Source organism: Mchenga conophoros, linkage group LG7 (assembly GCF_057382185.1).
Source record: "Mchenga conophoros isolate Kocher_MC1m ecotype Shallow Benthic linkage group LG7, M_conophoros_male_GT1.1, whole genome shotgun sequence".
Classification (NCBI taxonomy): domain Eukaryota; kingdom Metazoa; phylum Chordata; class Actinopteri; order Cichliformes; family Cichlidae; genus Mchenga; species Mchenga conophoros.
Window position 1 is genome coordinate 39,037,579 of NC_140532.1, and position 19,567 is coordinate 39,057,145.

The window sequence follows — 19,567 nt, forward strand, 5'->3', positions numbered from 1 at the left end:
TCACTAAAGTTATGCACAATCTAAAAACTCAGTTCCAAAATTCAAAAATTTTCCTTGGATGATATTGCTACAGTTACACCTTCAGAATGACTGAAAGTAACATAATATGATGGCACTGCTTTTTCCTGTGAGGTCACAAACAAATCACTGCAGTGCAGGAGCAAAGCATAAAACATAAAACAATTATTAATAATTATTGTAATGTGTAGTGCCTGTGTGTGGTCAACAGATAATGATTGTTACAACAAGAGTTGATGTTACTCATGTTTTATTGCAAAAATATAGATTTGATAACACACTACAAAAACATCAACACAAACATAATACATGACAGTCTCAAAAACAAACCAATAGCACATCAGTAGCTGAGTATTTTTACTGTGCTTTCAATAAATCACAATGAATTTGTTACTCAGTCGCTTAAAACTGTATGTGTGAACTGATAAAATAATTACATTTGAGCTGGGGACAATTGATTAATCACATACTTGTTTTGTATGTTAACACTTTGTGAAAGCTGCACATCATTTCTAAGATCAAATACGTGATAATCAAATAAATGTACCTATTTTCCACTTCCTGAGAAGTTAAAAACACAAATGCAAGTAGATAGTGCCGTTGGAAACAGTGTTTGTCCCACTGCAAATATGCATTTGAAGAATTGCTTTTTCTCAAAAATGTTACTCAACAGGCAAATGCCGTGGTCTCGAATTACAATTGTAATTTTATTGACCCACATTAGTCTTTAGGAGACATTTTTCCCCCGTCAGTGTGGTTTTCTATATGGCACAAAATACAAATCCTATGCACTTCATCAGCTGTTGCTAAGATGAAGCTGCCCACTAAAGAAGTGGAATAAGTTCAAGCTTATTCCAAACATCTTTTAAACCAAAAATAAGTTGTACAAAGTCTTTGACTTTATTTGCACAGTTGCTCCAAAGTATAAGAAATGCTGAAACGACTAATCAAAAATAGTAGTAATATTAATATTAATAGTAGTAATGGAAGAATGCTAGAACTGTGGGCCCTGATACAATTCAACTCACTTTCAAGGACTCCTAAACCTATTTTCAGTATGTTCACGTCTGACAACCCCCCCCCCAAAAAACTTAATCAGTTAGTGCAACCTTTTGTTGTTGTTACATTCCCATGCATTTGTGTATGCAAAAATTAATTTTGCAAATAATGTCAGGTCACATATTGCTTTTGGGTCTTTCATAGAATCCAGTCAAACTGGTATCTACTGGTTTATCACTCAGAGCCCCAGAGAGCAGCCATTTGGCTTTTCTACCTTTAAGCGGTGCTGTAATTTTGGAATAAACCCCCCAAAAACTCATGTATGAGTGCAACAACTTCTAATGGACATTTCTGCCTGGACCAGTGTGACTAACTTAGATTACATCTTCTCAAACTCAAACAACAAAGATGTTACATAAGACCGGTTGTCTTATGTAATTTGACGCAACAATTTTGTCTCCTGCATAAACACTGCATGGCTGACGGAGTTTCAGCTGACAGTTACTGAAGAGTAAAACCACATAAATCTTTAGTATTTGCTGGTTTGTTGTGCTTTCTTTTTTTTTCTTGGCTAAATGTGAGCAAAAGATAAAGTCATGCTATTGGAAAAAGTGCTGAGAATAAAGTATTTGAATTGATGATTTGATAATCTGAGCAGAGCATATAATTAGCTTGACTGTATATTTACTATGGTTTGCAATGCCAAGAAATCAATACCTGTTCTCACACTTTTGGAATTAACAGTGTTGATGCTAAAAAGCTGTCAAGACTGGCTGAGGCCTTGACATCAAGGATTAGTGCTCTGTTGACTTCTTGTTAAAAAGCCAATAATTCACCTTTATTCTAAAAGATGCCTGTCAAACCCTGTGTTTACATCATGAAAGTGTATTGTTGTGCCATACACTCGAAAATATGGTGCTCTACATCAATGATGCTCATATAACTTTGATTTGTATTACAAATATGATTAATTCTTGTGCTTAACTGTAAAAAAATTATGCCATGGTGACCAATGGGAGTGTGAAGGGAACACAGTAATTTTAATAATTAAATAGTAAATAATAAGGATACACTTGCTGACAGTAACATGTCAGTCACCTATCGATATTTTAGTCAAACAAAGGGCAACAGAATTCTCATAAAGTGCAAATTAAATTAGTTCCAACAAGCATATTATCTGACATTCTTCTTATTGCCTGTAAACGTTGTTGGCAAACATGTATAGAAAGTTGAACAGCTGGGGCATAGCATTTTGGCAGGGGAGTAAATAACGGTGCTCAAAAGATGAGAGGCACTTATAAGGGTGTCGTATTCACTAATTTTTCATGCCCCAAGCATAAATTTTAGTTTGAAAATTCCAGTAAGCTGAAAGGGTGGTTGTAAAAAGCCAATAACATGACAACTAGGGAGGGTCAAAACACTGCGAAACCCAAACTAAAAGCAGTATTCGTGAGACTGAGGAAGCCTTATGACTCGCTGGGTCGTAAATAAAAACTGCCCAACACAACTGCTTTTGCTGTACAGTACATGCCTTATATTTTGCACCATGTTACTGATGCCTTCCCCTGCTGAATGAAATACCTGCACAGCCACAATAATCTACATAGGCATGGATGCCAGTTTTACTGCCAAATGTTGCCTGCTGTTAAATGCTTGACATCACTAAATGCATACAGTTCCCCAATAATATGCAACATAGCAACATAGTTTATCAATGTACAAGCCATAGACTAAAGAGGCTATGCAGATATTTATCTTGTACCAGACTTTCACTCTGTTAGAACACTATGACTTTCAGAAACACATAATAATATAGAATATTAACCTGTGACCATTCCCCACTTTACAATCTTTTATGGAAGCAGTCAAGAAGTTTGATCTTGACAGCAGGTGGAAAAGCTTAAATGCCATTACCTAAGAGGGTCCTTACCACCATTAAGGACTTATCCCTTTTACTCATCTTGAACTCTGTGGGGGGTCTGAGTGTTTCAAAGTGAAAGCATGTTCTTTGAAAAAGTGAAATGCCCCTTTAAAACCTTTACATTCTTCTTGTGTGCTTTTCTATACCTTTCATACAATCAGGTGATAACACCTCTTGAACCCCCCCCCCCAAAAAAAGAAACCCTACTTCTACAATCTCATTGCATTTCCATCTGTATACCCCAACACTAGCAGCACACTAACTGATACAAATATAAGCATGTTATCTGCAGAGAGCACAGATATAATGTGAGAACGTAGCTTCTCTTTAGGTGAACAATGCAGTGAAAAAAGGTCAAGTTTTAGCAATAAAGCACTGAGTAGCAATCTACGTATAACATACCATACCAAAGAGAAGTAAAGCAAGGGCTTGATCATTGACATCATTGTATATGTTTATACCATACAATACACCAGAAATTCATCAGTCCCTGTTCATAATTCTCATCTACTTCTAGTGTCAACAAAGCTTTTCTTGCTGCTCTCATTTAGGGCCACTGAAAAATATTTCTAGGTCTTGCACCAAAAAAAATGTAAAATGAAACATAATCACCAACAACATAAGATAAATATTTGCTCTTTTGCATACCCTTCTGGGGACCCTTATCTGGGGACAGTTGTGCTGGTTGCCCCCACTCGATAGCGGCCCAGGTCTATGTAGCAGGAATGCCGATTCAGAATATCTGTCACTATTTACTAATGTGTTCTACTCTGAGATGACTGGTCAATATCCACTTGTCCACATGATAGCAGACAGAAGAACAATGCTCCCTGCTTTAAATATATAATACATTATATACATGAAAGACATGTAGGCAAAGCTGCTCAGTAGTCCAAGAGAGAGTATTATTATAAAACACAAACTGTCCACATAACTTTTGCTCTTTTTTCAAACAAGTAGAAATAAATAAACGATTATCAAGTAGATGAATATTGCCTCCTTATTTTCAGCAGTCCTGTTAGAGTGAGGTTTATTGTGGTGTTGCAGACATGGGTGTGAGAGATTCTCCACGGCATGGTAAACTGAACAGAGTGCTGATGGGTTTCTGCGGTACCTGAAGTTTGTTGGTTCTAAGTGAAGGCTTGATGAAGATCCGAGTGCACTCTTGAGAGAAGGCTGCATTGAAATCCTTGTAGAAGTTCCCTTAAAATCTGAGGAAAATGTTCCATTAGAATACCAGTAAACAGTCTTGTTGGAATCTTTGTGATCCCTTCCATGAGAATCTGAATGGCAGTTCCATTATTACATGAACAAATGTTCCATCAGGATTGAATGAACCTTTGACGAGTGTCAGTTTGTTCCAGTTGTATTCTACTGGAACCACATTTAAACATGAAGTGGAGTTTAATTTGAAAATGCGCGATCGATGAATGGATGTCAAATTAAAAATGTCCAGTTCCAGTGTGGATCCTACCTTAAGGTTATTTGGAATCTGGATGAAAGATTTACTCATAAGCAAATGCTTCTTTTGAATCTCAGCAAAATCTTCTCCTAGACTTTGAAGTGAAGGTTTTTAAGCGATTTCAGTGTTCCATGTGCTGCTTGCCTGCAATCTGAGTGAATATTTCACTAAAATATGTGTGAATTTTTCAGCTAATAGAACAGTTTACAATTAAAATATGCATTGCTTTGTAGTAACTTCACTGTAAGTGAAAGGTCTTACACAGAGCAAAGCCAGCTGAATAACATACAATCAGTGGCCTCATTCAGAAGCTGGTTTTAAGGACTAGAATGGTTTTATTGCCACATTGTAGCAGTGCTATACATTCACCCAGAAGAACAGCTGTAGAGAGTATATTTAAGTGTAAATCTTCATGTCTTTATTTGTTTGTTTTCACTTCTCTTTTTTAGGCTCTGTAAGAACCATTCTTAAGATCTAGTATTTTAAAACAGCAAAGGTCAAGTATCTATTCTTGTCTTTCATTGCTTTGGAAGATAATTAAGTAAATGACAGTGAATATGAATATGGATGATTAAAATAGATTTTAGCTTCAGTTTTGCACATGAAGATGTGGTAGAAATGGGTAAAAATCAAAACCACAAGCACATCAGCATGTCAAAGCAAATATTGACATTAATTGAAATAATGATAATGGTTCAATATATGGAAATTAATTCAGTGAAACCTGATGGAACGGTAATCTCGATGGAGAAAGTTGCCAAAGAATCAGCAAGTACTTTTTTTGTTCCACGGGGCTCAGCTCACCTGAGACAGGTTGAAAAGGTTCCCTTCGAGCCCAGTGTATAAACTCACATCTGTGATACAGCCAAAAACTTTATGGTTGCTCTCAGAGTTAGATCTGCTGTCTGTGATTTAGGTATCCAAAACAGTGCCAAGAGGATCCCCAGAGTCATATAATTGAATAATTAAAGTAAAACCATTACTTAAGTTCATATTGAGCTCACCATCATCATCCCTCCAAGTAGCACCACTCAGTCCAGTTCAGTTTGGTTTTAGTGCTGCAATATCCAATATTCCCAATGACACCAACGCAAACTCCACACACAGGAACCAACAACATGTGGATCCTCCAGTTTAGATCGGTAGAACACTGGGTATCCTCGTCCACAGAAAGTGCTAAGCCACTCTAGGTCCAGTACATAGTAGGTCCATATATTGTATTTCTGTGTTTGTGTGCGAGTGTACGAGTGTGCATGTGTCTGTATGTTTGTATTTCACATCATATGTTTACAGTAGAGTTGGTGCTGTTCATATGGACCCTCATCTCCTGAATGCTAGTAATAATTTTTTTCTGGTGTCCAGCCAAGTTCACGCCTACTCTTCGCAAATCCCTGAAAAACAGCACACAGAAAACAGGGCACTATATTTAAGCATTCTGCTAACAAATAAGGCAATGCATGAGAAAGTTGTTAAAAATAAGCCTGCATTTTGGATTACTTACATAAATAAATTCATTTTTAATGAATGTGATAACCAGTCTTTTTTGTAAGTTAGAAATTATTGTGTGTTTGGGCTTTTGGATACACACTGACTAAAGAGATTTTGCTGTTAAACCAATTTCTCAATCGTCCTCGAGTTATATATGACATTTTTACCAATGTTCTGTAGTTATATTATCTTTATATGAACTCTTAGTTCAATGAAGAGAAAAAGCATTTTGAAGTATTTGCACAGACTTGCAATCTTGTAATGCAGTGCTTACCAAATTTATTAGACCCCCTGTAATAAAAATGAGAAAACACAAATATTTTAGAAATCTATCAAAAACATGTTTAAAAAAAAGTTTTAGGCAAATAACAAACTGAACTCACATTTTTTTTATCCAAATTTGAACCGGCAAACTTTTCTCTGAGAGGTCAGAAATTAACCAAGTCTAAAATTCAAGTGCTGAAAATAAACTTTCCTGTTCAGGAATGCAAGTAAAGAACTGTAATTTGGCTTTACTATAATATGCTTTACACTAAATTTGAAAATGAATGGAAAACAACAATAATTATAGCTTAGCATTAAAAATATAATTTTGATTAAAGAGCTTCTGCATAGAAACATACAAAAATGTGGGTAATTATGAATACCTTTCATTTAGGGCAGCACTGGAATAAAACTTACATTGGGTGATGGTCTAATAAAGTTGTTAAGCACTGTAGATAACCTTCACACCACTTTGTGTGTTCATTAGAGTGTTCATTACATTAAATGGTCTACGGAAAAAACATCTGTGATGCTGTTTAAACCTGGCATTAACATGTCAGCTAAGGACATGAGTGAATAGACCCAGTATACACTGACAATGCATTCAAATCAGATCGCTCAAACAATATGGGATTTGGACTGGGCTCAGTACTGGACCACAGTGTCTTCTGTGTAAGCACAATCTGTAGGTAATTGTTTATGCACTACTGGCGTACTACTCAAGTGTAAACAGACATATATCACCAAGATGTGTTTCAAGCATGTTTGGCATGTTTGACTGGGTTTTTCCTGAAACATGCCAATGAATAGACCTAATCTTGTTTTCTTCTTATAACTTACAACTATAGCAGAATAGGCACATGAAGTGCTTTGCTGCTTCTCACCAGTAAAGAAACAACTGGATACAAATGACAGATATATTAGATTCAATGACAATTGGTCACTGATGTAACTCAAAGATACATTCTAATCCTGTAGATGAACTGACATACTCTGAAGTGTCCACTTGTAAATACCCAGTGGACAGCGATAAAACCCATGTTAATGCCTTACAAATGATTTATATTAAAACCAGGGGGAATGAAACTAAACCTTAAGGTAGACGTCCTATCACCTATGCATTTATATGTATGTGTGCATGTGCATAAGACTCTTACTCTGATGTCATCTGAGCCACTGTTTCCAGTGAAGAGTAACCTCCTTCCATAAACAGTTCAGTGTAACGTCCCATCTTGATGGAGTCAAGCCACTCTCCTACAGTCTGGCTTCGAGTGCTACAGTTCCCTTCTACGCTGGCATGCTCCACTAACAGGTTGGAAACTCTGGAACGTGGGAAAACAGGTAAAGAGAAAGCAAAATGTTTGAACATGAGTCTTCATGAAGCTATTTATGCACCATTACACAACTGCAAATGTTGTCCACTCAAAAGTCTTTGTCATTTGGCTCACTCTTCATGCTTACAAATAAGGCTCTCTCTTATCAAACAGAAATATTTATGCCAACTAACAACATTCTCCACACTATAACTAGAAGAGGCGTGTGGTGTGAGAAAAGGACAAGCATAGCTTGAGTCATTTTAATCTTGACGCCCGTCATATGTCATTGTATGGCTGTTAGATAAGGTGTTGCTTTATTAAATGCGTTCCGGTGTGTGTGTGTGTGTGTGTGTGTGTGTGTGTGTGTGTGTGTGTACAAAAAGAAAGAGGAAAACAAAAGATCTACCATTATTTCATTATCTCCGCAAAGAAAATAACATAATGAAGTGTCTGCATAAATGTCTGCTTCAGAGCAATTATTGCCATTTCATACCATTATGTACTAATGCACTGCACATACATGGAGAGGAAATACTAACTGAATGTTCAAATGTTACGACAATCAAAGGACACCCCACTGACTACATTTCAGACTAATGCTTCATTCTAAGAAAATTAAGCCACTTTATTTCTCTGCTCTTTATTGCTAGTGTGCAGCAGCCAAAGACTACATTTTAACTATGCTGCTACACAGGACTTCAGTAAGACTCTATTTACATTTTATCTTGAAAGATGAAGTCTATTAGCTTAGAGTGCTGAGCCTAATTTGCTTAAAAATGAATGTGTAAATGAATACACTTCATTTTTAAGAGCCAAGAAGCAGAAGCATCATCAATAAGTGTTTAGAAATGTTTAACAGAAAGCTAACATCATTTCTTAACAAAGACAATAACACCAGCCATTTAGATGATATCATCTGTATGTGTGTGTGCTTGTGGAATAAACTATAACTAATATATATTTTAAATGGTGTGCAAAGTACAGTGTTACATCCTACCTGTGTGAGGAGTTGACAAGCTTTTTTAACGAGCTGGGGTTCCGGATGAATTTGTCTAGCAGGCAAACAATCTCATCAAACTTGGGACGGTTGCTGCGTTCTCGCTGCCAGCAGTCCATCATAAGATGGTACAGGGCCTCAGGACAGTCCATAGGACCTGGCAACCTATAGCTTTCCTCCACTGCTTTTATTACCTTCAGATAGAGAGATGAAGAAAGACAGGCAGGTTAGCTTTACAAAAGCAAACAAACAAAAAACAAACCTGTGTATAATGTACAAACAGTTATACTGTAAGAGCAAAAGATAAATTTCAATCATCTATGCGAGTAGCATAGCTAAAGGTTGCTTTAACTTCATGATTATTGTCTGATTGTAGAGTTTAGGAAGCAGTTTCTTCCTCCTCCCCTATCATCATCAGGGGAACAGATGTTGGGGTGACGGATGAATCCCTAGGACTACACATAAACAGCTAACTCGACTTGTACAGGAACACAGATATTGTCTTTAAGAAGGGTCCAGAGTTGCCTGTATCTTCTTAGGAGGCTCAGGTCCTGCAATGCCAAATGCCCATGCTGTCTATGTTTTGTTACTCTAAGGTTGGACATATGACTATATGGCAGTGTGTTGGGGCAGCAGGGTGAAAACAGCTGATGTCAGGTGTCTGAAAGGAGGTTGCTAAAGAAACTGCTCAGCATTATGTACAATCCATCCCACTATACATTCCTCTCTGATTGCTCACCACAGCACACACAGGAAAAGGCTCATTGCCCCAAGGTGCAGGACTGAGCACTACAGCAGATCCTTTCTACCTGTGGCTATTAGATTATCCAACTCCCATCTGTTTTGATAGTTCAAACACTGAAAATACCCCAAAAAGAGCAAAAAAAGCGAAAAAGAACAACTACACATTAACAACATTAACACTCTATAATACTATAATTTTATACCTTCTCATCTGTTCTTTACAAGATGGAAGGATTAGTATTACTACCATAGTATCACTTGTAATTTATTCTCTGTTATCACTTACTGCGTTTGCTGATGGCATTAATATAATTAACACTGTTCCACTTTGTGCCTATGCGCACTCCTGTACTGCTGCTGATACTTTTATTTGTGTTTATATGTCAAACTTTTGTCTTTGTGTCTTTATTTTTAGTAACTGAGATTTAGTTTGCTGTTTTTATGCTCTCAGTTTCTGTTCTTATTGCACTGAGCATGTAAAAGACACAATAATTTCAAAACACCATAATCAGGTTTGTTCAAAAGATTCTGGTATGCTGTCCCCGAGGAAATAAGACTCCAAAGCGACTATAAAATGAAAATCTATAACATGGATATATATTGAAGTATGCAGAGGGTACATCCTGTTTGGTGTATCCTGCAATATTTTTTTAAAGGCAGAACCATGACACACTTCAGCAAGGCAAGATTACTTTCAAATTGAGTTCTCCTGAGCAAGATGCTGAATTCTGATACTTGCTCTCTACCCGACCTTATACTCAAATATCCATGAAGTTAGCAACCCAACACCAATGGCCTGTGTGAATCCAGCAAAATAACACAACATTAACACAACTTTGTTTATTTCACATGCCTCATAACCCCGTTAATCATTTCTGCAAGTAACAGGATGCAGTACTGAATCACAGAAATGTTTTGGTGGGGGAAATTGAATTGGATGAATAATAAATAAACCTTAGCTCCCTCCGTTAGACCCTGCAGTGGAAAGCAGGCTGCAGTTTTCAGCCTAGTTCTGCCAGTGCAAGACACTACAGGGAATTGATTTGTTGAGTTTATGACAGCCTTTACTTGTGTCAAATTCACACAGAAGACAGATGTGATGGCACTCCAATACGCTTGCATGTATTAAAGCGCATGCATATGTACTCTTGCACTCTAGCATAAGAGAGAAGCACAGCAGCAAATCACTGCGTGCTGAGGGGGTAGAAAAACTGACTGGCAGGGAGGAAAGATCAGAGGAAGGGAATGAGAGACGAAGTGGGGGAAGAAAGAGAGGGCGGACAAGACGCAAAAAAGTGCATTTTGTAGAGACAAAAAAAGGGACAAGAGAAAGAAGTGAGAAGGAAGAGGAGACAGTGGGCAACAGAAGGTGATAGCTGAGAGAAAGAGAGTGTGAGAGCCTGCACTTTCTTGTGCAGATCAGAGAAAATCCAGCATAACGCTTTCAATTAAACATCAAACGTCTTCTCCTCTCCTCTCCTTCTCATCCTCCTCTCCTTCCCCTCTCTAGATTCGAGACAGACAGCCTAACAACCAAAAGGAGGGTGGAGTCTGAAGTAGGAGTTGGAGAGGTCACTGGAGGGCTGTGCGTGCATATGTTGCCTGTGTGAGTGGGTGGGTGGGAAATTGATGCATGTGTGTGGTGATGAATCAAGTACTGCAAGCTCACGCATCACCATCTGATACGACTGCAGTTGTAAAATCCAGCAAATACTACATGCGTTACTCACAAGATTAAAGAAAACTAACTTTTCCTTAAAATGTCTTTAAAACTTACGTCTTGATTGGACATCTCCCAGTAGGGCCTCTCTCCGTATGACATCACTTCCCACATGACAATCCCATAACTCCACACATCGCTAGCCGAGGTGAACTTCCTGTATGCAATTGCTTCTGGAGCCGTCCAGCGAATGGGAATCTTTCCGCCCTGTAACAAAATGCAGTGTTTACCAGATGATCCAAACACATTGAAGCATTTAACGGAACCTGGGGCTTGGAAAATAGAACCTCAAATTTTCGTGTGTTGTGCTGCTTTATTATGAAGAAATCTGATATGTTCACATAAATAAATAGACTCGAGCTACGCTTGTCCAGAGCTACAGCAGTAAATACAGCTGCCGTCATTCAACATTTTCATCTTTTGTGTCATGAGGATGGAAACCAAGAACAGACCTTAATTGAGACACTTCTTCCGCATGTGGTCCAATCCAAATTTCCCCTAATGGATACCAATTTAGGAACACATTCATGATACCAAGTTTCACTTTCTTATACAAATTCCCTATCCTAACTGTCGGGGGCCCTGTGATTCCTCTATTTTTTACTCATCTTCATTATCATGCTTTCATTGCAAAGATAAAAAAAAAAAGTTCACAGAAAGACTGCTGAGTTCCACAGGAAAGTGTGTTTTCAGCTGATGAGTAGTGAAATTAGCTTGATGCAGTATTGATGAACACAGCAGCAGGATATCTCAAGCTCTGATTATTTGAAGGGTGTGAATTATGTTATTCTCACTGCTCTGTCAGGGAAGGAGACCCAGACAGTGATAGAGAGAGAGAGCAAGAAGAGATGTAGCCTGGCAGTGAGAGGTGAGTGACAGGATATTTGGCACTAAGGCAGCAAGACTCAGTGCTAATTGAGTGTTGCAGAGACTGAGCTGAGTACTAATTGGACCTCCTCCAGCAGGAAGCAGGCCATCTCTGGCTGACAGAACGCCACTCAGCCTGGGATATACAGCTCAATTTAAGGCCTGCTGCTGTTGTCTGTGTGTGTGTGTGTGTCAGTGTGTGTTAGTTAAAGTGTCTAGGTGTGTATTTAGTGGGAAGACTATTCTGTGTGTCAGTTTTTCACTTAATCCAAAGTTTGATAAGGCAGAGTCATGCTCTGACACAACCCATATTAAATGTAAATAACTTTAAAGACAACAGTGTGCTGCCCTCTTCCCTAACACCCACACTGAGGCAGTCAGGTGATTAATTTATTAGTTGATCAAAAGAAAGTTAAGTGAATGCTACTCGCTTGCATGCACCTTTTAAATATCTTTGCTCTGATATAATATTACAGTCTTATGTAATTTAAATTGAACAGACTTTGGGCAGTTAGCCTGACAAACAACTTTAAGATATGTAATAACCACTGGCTTCAGAAATTTGTGCAGCTTTACCCGCGTGGTATATGCAGCCTCCGGATCATCTTCCAGGACTCGGGATAGACCAAAATCAGACACTTTACACACAAGGTTACTGTTGACCAGGATGTTACGAGCCGCTAGATCACGGTGGACATAGCCCATGTCAGACAGGTATCTACATTTGTCAACACAAAGGGAAGAAGGGTTAAACACAAACACTGCACGTTAATGAGTTTGAAAACACAGTGTGTTTGTTGGTTTTCTTTATACCTCATGCCAGATGCAATCCCACGCAGCATACCAACCAGCTGGATTACAGTAAACTGGCCATCATTTTTCTATGTAGAAAGAAGGGACAAAGGTGGAAAGACAATCTTAATATTTTGCTTTGGTATCTTTATCTAAACAATTGAATATAGTGTAAATAAATCGAGTCTATAATGTATCACATACGATGTACCACATATGTATTAACAAAAAATAACACGAATAGAAATGAAGACATAAACAGATGAACCTTAAAAAATGGGGCCTATAGAGAGTTTATAGAGCTGGCCTTATAAAAGCTGCCAGACAGGACAGGATAGTGTAACTCTATATATGTCTGTGAAGGTTCTCAGTCATCCAGGTCATCGCAGTCTAAGGAGCTTGGAAAGAAAAGCGTCTGGAAGTTGCTTGAAGACGTTTCACCTCTCATCCGAGAAGCTTCTTCAGTTCTAGGGTCAAATGGTGGAGAGTCCCAGATTTAAACCCAGTGGGAGTGACCCCCCAAGAGGGACAACTCTATATATGCACCACATAATAATAATAATAAAACATGTGAACATTTCTGACTTTATTTTGATAGGGACAGTGGGAAGAATGGCAGAAGTAAGCACAGGGGGGGATGACATTTAGCAAATGCTACCCAGGCAGCATCTGCACAAATTATTTACCCATGTTGTATCGAACTTTAGCACTTAACTACTGGTCAACCCTGTATATGTTCTGTTGATTTTAAACCGTGTAAACCTGCAGACCTGGGCCAATTACAAGATAATATAAAGAAAGATGGGAAAAGGCTCCTTTTCAACTTCTCCCCCTGGATTTTGTCAATGGCTGTTATGGTGCCACTGCAGCAAATGTTGGGATTACTTTTTCTGTTTTTCTCTAACACCTACCAACCAACAGCACAGGTTGTGGATCGTGAAGCAGGAAGAAAGATTAAAAGCTGAAATATATTCTCCAGTATTGGTTTGGTTGTAGCCACATAATCACTGATCAATACAGATCTGATTAGCCTATTGTGTCAGCAAGGCAAGTCAGCTTATCTAACCCTAATGCTCTAGTTTTATGTGATAATTATAGAGAATATCCATAAGCACTTTACTCTGAAAATACACTTAATTTACATTTATATATTTCTAGTATTTAGCTCTGGAGCTCACCATTTTCCCTCTATAAGTGTCAGTGATGGTCATCCAATCAACTATGCACTTCAAGTCAGACCTCCTGCTCTATGAAATGACCTAAAGCATTAATATTTCCATGAATCCTGCCCAGAGTTCAGTGTCACCCTGCTGCCTTGAATCACATCATGTTTTATGAAATGACTGTCTCCTGTACAGACGCGTGTCTCCCCAAGTAATTCATCTTTCCCCTTCCTCCCTGCAATACCCGACTTAACCTTTCTGGTACTCTCCCAATCTGTATAGAAGAATGATGCTAAATCGGTTGTTCAAGATTTGAGAAAAATGAAGCATGCTTTTTGCCAAAGAAATAATTAATTCAAGCAACAGCATTGGATGACAATATTAGCTTAATTACTAAGTGGTAAGGTATTACCACTTAGTAATTAAGCTAATATTGAAAACTGCATACACAGTGATGGCTTTTTCCCTGGTATGGAAGACTCTTTCACTAGATTTCCTCTTAGCTTTTTCCCCTCTCATTGTTAGTTTAAGCTTTTGCTCCTTCCAATCCAAATGTAAACTATCAACATTCCCCTCATCCACTCTTCACATTTTGACAGCAGACATGCAGCTCACAGTTTCAACAAATAGTTTTTTCTATCCACTCGCAGCAGAACATCCCACTTACATGTGAAATGAGATGTTAAGCCAAAGATGTGAGTTAGCAGCCTCACAGTACATTGTCCATAGCTGTGACAGCTAATCCAGGACCCAGTCCAGCCTCTGGTTTTCAAATAGCTGTGTCATTTATACTGGCCTCAGTACACCAGCCATCCATGTAATTACTTCTAAGGGTTTTCTGTGCTGCACCGTCTGCTGGTGGCCCATCTTCCCTGCTTCCACTTTGCCATTCAGGTTTATTCCCCATGACACACAGGACAGTCATATCAGCAGTTTTCACTCACCACAGCTCTGTAACACACACTTATCTGTATTTTTTGTCTCACAGCATCCCCCTTTTCCATGCAGCCAAAATGAGATCATTCCCTTCAGATGAGATTTCTGATTGTTCCTGTCTGCAATGCCTTTCAAGCAAGTAAACCGACACCTCAAACCAGAAGCATTTTACTCTCCCCTTTCCTCCGTTGTTGTTGTTTTTTTGTTTTTAAAAAAACACTTTAACTCTCTTCAGTGCTGAATCCTGATTGAATCTTATGTATTTCATCTCTTCATTAGCAAGACTCTTGAAGAAATTTATAGTTTTTCTCATGCAGGAATTAGACTTGTCTGCTACCTGAGCGTTGTGCCACTGTAGGCAGTGAACAGACTGTTAAGTGGTCTGAAGAGGGAATATTTATTTCAGCCTGCCTCTTCATTAAATTCCACATTCTATTCGCGATGAAGGCAGTACTTTCATTTACGCAGGAAAGGCATTATTCCAACTCTGAAGGCTTAGTGACTTTATATATTCTGGTGAGGTGATCTGTGTCATAGTAAAGGTGAGAAAGCATTTCAATATTTAAATGTGCCTTAAATCTGCCCCATGCAGATGAACTCAGATTCTCTGATTATTCACTACTATTTTGTGTTTCTCATCATGTTATCTTCCTTCCTTGACCTTATCAATGCAGCTGGCCTCTCCAGTTGTCTAACCAGGGTCTCCTAACTGTCTCTCATTCTGATTTTAAAACCAGCTGACCGTGCTTTTGAGGTTGTTGCACCCAAACTGTGAAACAGACTTCCTCAGTCAGTCAGGTCAGGCGACTCTTATTTGTTTAAAATGACTACTGAAAACTGTGTATAGGTTAGCGTTCCTTTAATTTTACCCTTTAATTTTTTGCCATAATTTGCGACTTTTTGCATGTATGTTGAAATGAAATCCTGACCGTATGCCTGTGTCTGCATGTTTGAACATGTATACTTATCTTCAATTTGTGGCTTTTATTTGAACTGTGAAGCGCTTTTTAACTCTATGTTTTGAAAAGTGCTATACAAAATACATTACTATTAGTAGGAAATATTACTTTCATCGCCTGAACACATCTGTATCTGTTTTCTGCTTAAAAGCTGTTATAAAACCTGCTTTAACTGCCATCTTTCTGTTATGAACCACTGTTGTCTCAATGTGTGCACCACTGTCTGTTTCCAGCATCCTTCAGTCCATTGAGATGTTACAGACAACACTAAAACTGAGATGATATAATTTCTTGTTAATGAAGCTACGAATTCTGCTTAAAAAACTTTTTGGAGATTTTTGGAGAATCAGAGTGGGTTTGTATTTTATCCAGGGTCGTTTTTTAAGTATTTCTTCCCTCAGACCCTTCTCCTGTATAGTTTACCTTGAGAAAAGTGTCCAATGAGCCATTCTCCATGTATTCTGTGATGATCATCACCGGCTTGCCTGAGAAGAAGAAAAAACAAAATCAACAATAAAATACTTCACGTTAATAAGCAAATATTTTGAAATCATAGTTTTGACATAAGATTTTGTTTTTACCATTTATCTAGATAGCAACACAAAATAAAATATCCTCTAATGATCTAATTCCAAAGTTTATATTATATACAAACAAAACAAAAAAATAGAATAAGGACATATCATGTGTGCCAATTTTTGCTTGAAATATGGCTTACTTCTCAGTTAAAATAATCAATTCTTTATCTGACTTTGTGCATGCAATTTTCCAAAATTTTAACTGAGATGTAAACATTTGTACGCATGAGAACAACCCTTAACAGCAACTTATACGGTGGCCCTGAGAGGCCAAACGGACTGCAGAAAACACCAGCAATAAGAAAAACACTGCAAAAGCACACAAAACACAATGGAAATAGAAAAAACGAAAACGGAAACTGGAAAAAAGAAAACACAAATAGAAAAAAACAAAAACAGAAATAGAAAAAAACTGATTTCCAAAAGCGCAAGGGAAGTGTTTCTGGGGAGACAATAATCTGATGGACCAGGTGCAGGAACCAAAATATGCTAAGAATTGTGCTGGGAGACACTTAAAAGAAGTGGAGGATCTATCGGTTTTGTGAGGAAAGAAAAGATGAGAGGTAAGTGTGTTAGCCTAACTATTAGCCTAAAAATCCATCATTAGTATTATATGAATCATGAGATTAAAACACACACTCTGTCTCCCCAGAAACACTTCCCTTGTGCTTTTGGAAATCTGTTTTCTCCTATTTCCATTTTCATTTTTCCTTTTCTGTTTTTTTCCCCTATCTCCGTTGTGTTTTGTGTGCTTTTGCATCATTTTTCTTATTGCTGGTGTTTTCTTAAGTTGCCTGTTTGGCTTCTCGGGGCCACCATAAACTTAGCAGCTAGATCAACACTCAGTTATGCAAAAAAGAAAAAAGAAGAAGAAAGAAATATGTTAATCTTCATGAAGGTAAAACAGATTATAGGGTTGAAATTGAATTGTCAGCTTTCCAGTTGCTTTCAAAAGTTAATATATTAGATACTGTTGAACTTGACAAGCAGACTATGACATTAACTAAGTGTAAGTCAAAAAAAGTTGAAAAGGAAAACCTGTTAAACTACAGGACTGATTAAGTACAGCATGCAAGTTTAAAATGACATAGCAAGGCTTAAGATTCCTATATATCTACACCAAACAACTGCTGTGAGTTTTACTTACATTGTGACATCCAATATGTGCTAGATCCTACAGGATGCAGTTTCACACAAAACACAGTGTATTAAACTTAAATAGTGATACACATGCTGATAACTCACTTTTAGTAACCACACCCTCCAGACGGATGATGTTTGGGTGGTTAAACTGGCCCATGATTGACGCCTCCCAAAGAAAGTCACGTCTTTGCTGCTCTGTGTAGCCTGCTTTCAAGGTCTTAATGGCAACCTGGATCTCTCGTTTCCCGGGCAGCCTCAGCGGTCCACTGCACACTTCACCAAATTCCCCTGAGGGAAAAAAAGGTAGACATTAAGAGTGGCATCAACATTTCAGTTAAACCTGACCTGTAAAAACTATTATGAAATGGCAAATCAACCTTGAAGATACAGATAGATTTTCTTTAAGTAAAGCTGAAATTTTGTGCCTGACACACTGTGTTCGTACAGCTTATATTCTTTACTTTAAGGGGCCAATCTTGAAATTGGCTAAAGCGCTTGAAGCTAATAAATGTGGTCAGTCAAAATTTTTGTCAGTGGAAACATTATTTATGTCTGTGCACAATGTTGCTTTTAAGCACACTCTTAACTTATGCAAGCTTATGCAATTATGAATGTGACAGGTTTATGAAGGTTGTAGAAAATACGATACACTGCAGTAGTGTTAATGAGAAAATGTTTCAACACTACAGAAGGCAGAATTAGGCTCGAGTCATTATGCTATTAGTCTATGTGTTTTAATAAGGCATTTTGTGACGTTAAGCTGTTTCAGGGCACCGATTAAACAGGTTTACCTTTGTGGTTCTGAATTAAGGATAACACAGACAGGCTTAAACTGATGCTCCAAATATGAAACAGTGGATCTCCAAGGTGTACACACACAGATGCAGACATTATTTTTTACCCACCAGCACCAATGATCCTTTCAATGGAGATGTATGAAACGTCAATCTCCTGGGCAAATTCATGCACTGCCTGGTTGGGATCTTCATAGGTGAGGGGATCGATATAAGTACGCACCCCTGGAAATTTTACTGCAGAAGCACACACAGAGCAACATTATTATTTGAGTACAATAGATTCATACGCCTAAAAAAAAGATACATGTATTAATTAGTGCCATTAATTATTCCCAGAAGACAACCATCTTTTCATCCATCCTGCAAATTTGGCATGCAGATAATAAACGCTAATTTTAAACATTTTATTTCACAGTCCAAATCAATATAACACTATCCCACATGGTATTATTTTCCTGACTACTCTGGAGTTGATATACCAATCACAGTTGGCTTTGATTCCATACCAAAAGATGGATAGAGGGTGTCATGCCAAAAATGTGGACAAATATATTAAGCTGTCACAATCTATAAGTCATCATAGCTCTATGTGTTGTCTGCCAACTGTGTGTTTGCTGGTAGCTATGAGCCTGGTTTGTGGCAGTGCCATTCAGTGAATAGCTACTCTAGCAAAACACTGTCAACTGTACTTATAGTACGCACATGCCAAAGGAGATAGCATGACCAGACATGACCGCTGTGTGAACCCTGTACTGTACATGTACTGTAAACTTTGGATGAACTTAAGCCCACATACATAGACACATACAGAACGAGTCTGGGCTTTAACCTACTGTGGCCATTGTGGAAGTGCATCTTTTCCTCTTCGGGATCTTGCTTTGCTTTGCTATAGCCACAGCGCCTAAGGAAGAAGTGATCCAAAAACATTAGTGTCAATGTCATGTCAAAGTGCTGTTAAATACACACATGTAAAGTCAGCGACTAAGCAATGTTGTCAAATGATACTTGTCTCAATGACACATACACTGAGGGGGAATAACTAAATCTGATGATATTTCTCAGAATGGGACTTTTATTTTGAAATAGCGCAAGTATTTTAACATTTATCACCGTCTCCAAGGTAGACTGAATGAATTCCGGCATTAATGCAGTTTGAGATGAAGGCAGTAAAAAAGAAATGATCCCTGTGGTTTCCTCTCAAAGTGATATCATTTGGCAACTATTTCCTAGTACAAACTAGTACAAAAACACAGGAAAAAATATACTTTTTGAATAGTGATCTCACAAAATAGCCCAAGCAAAGAAAAGCAAACCCTGCCACCTCCCCCAAGAATCTAAGTGCAAAATAAGCTTTATATTTTCTCACTGAATCTGCTAACCCATCTTTTAAGGTGTTCAAAAAT

At 38.0% G+C, this 19,567-nt stretch overlaps 1 protein-coding gene across 2 annotated transcripts in view; it reads right to left on the bottom strand.

Annotated features, from left to right (window-relative positions):
* Positions 1 to 251: 251 nt before the first annotated feature.
* The window catches only part of epha5 (EPH receptor A5), a 63,503-nt gene continuing 44,187 nt past the window's right edge, over positions 252 to 19,567 (bottom strand). The window contains exons 10-20 of one of the 2 annotated variants that reach the window (XM_085279190.1): positions 18,998 to 19,065; positions 18,273 to 18,398; positions 17,470 to 17,655; positions 16,070 to 16,131; positions 12,610 to 12,677; positions 12,373 to 12,514; positions 10,987 to 11,136; positions 8,466 to 8,659; positions 7,310 to 7,474; positions 6,163 to 6,179; positions 252 to 5,791 (exon numbers count right to left, since the gene is read on the bottom strand). In XM_085279190.1, coding sequence (XP_085135316.1) covers positions 5,775 to 5,791; positions 6,163 to 6,179; positions 7,310 to 7,474; positions 8,466 to 8,659; positions 10,987 to 11,136; positions 12,373 to 12,514; positions 12,610 to 12,677; positions 16,070 to 16,131; positions 17,470 to 17,655; positions 18,273 to 18,398; positions 18,998 to 19,065 — 1,195 coding nt within the window. In that variant the 3' untranslated portion in view covers positions 252 to 5,774. The remainder of the gene's footprint in view (positions 5,792 to 6,162; positions 6,180 to 7,309; positions 7,475 to 8,465; positions 8,660 to 10,986; positions 11,137 to 12,372; positions 12,515 to 12,609; positions 12,678 to 16,069; positions 16,132 to 17,469; positions 17,656 to 18,272; positions 18,399 to 18,997; positions 19,066 to 19,567) is intronic. The other variant, XM_085279189.1, reaches the window with a different exon arrangement.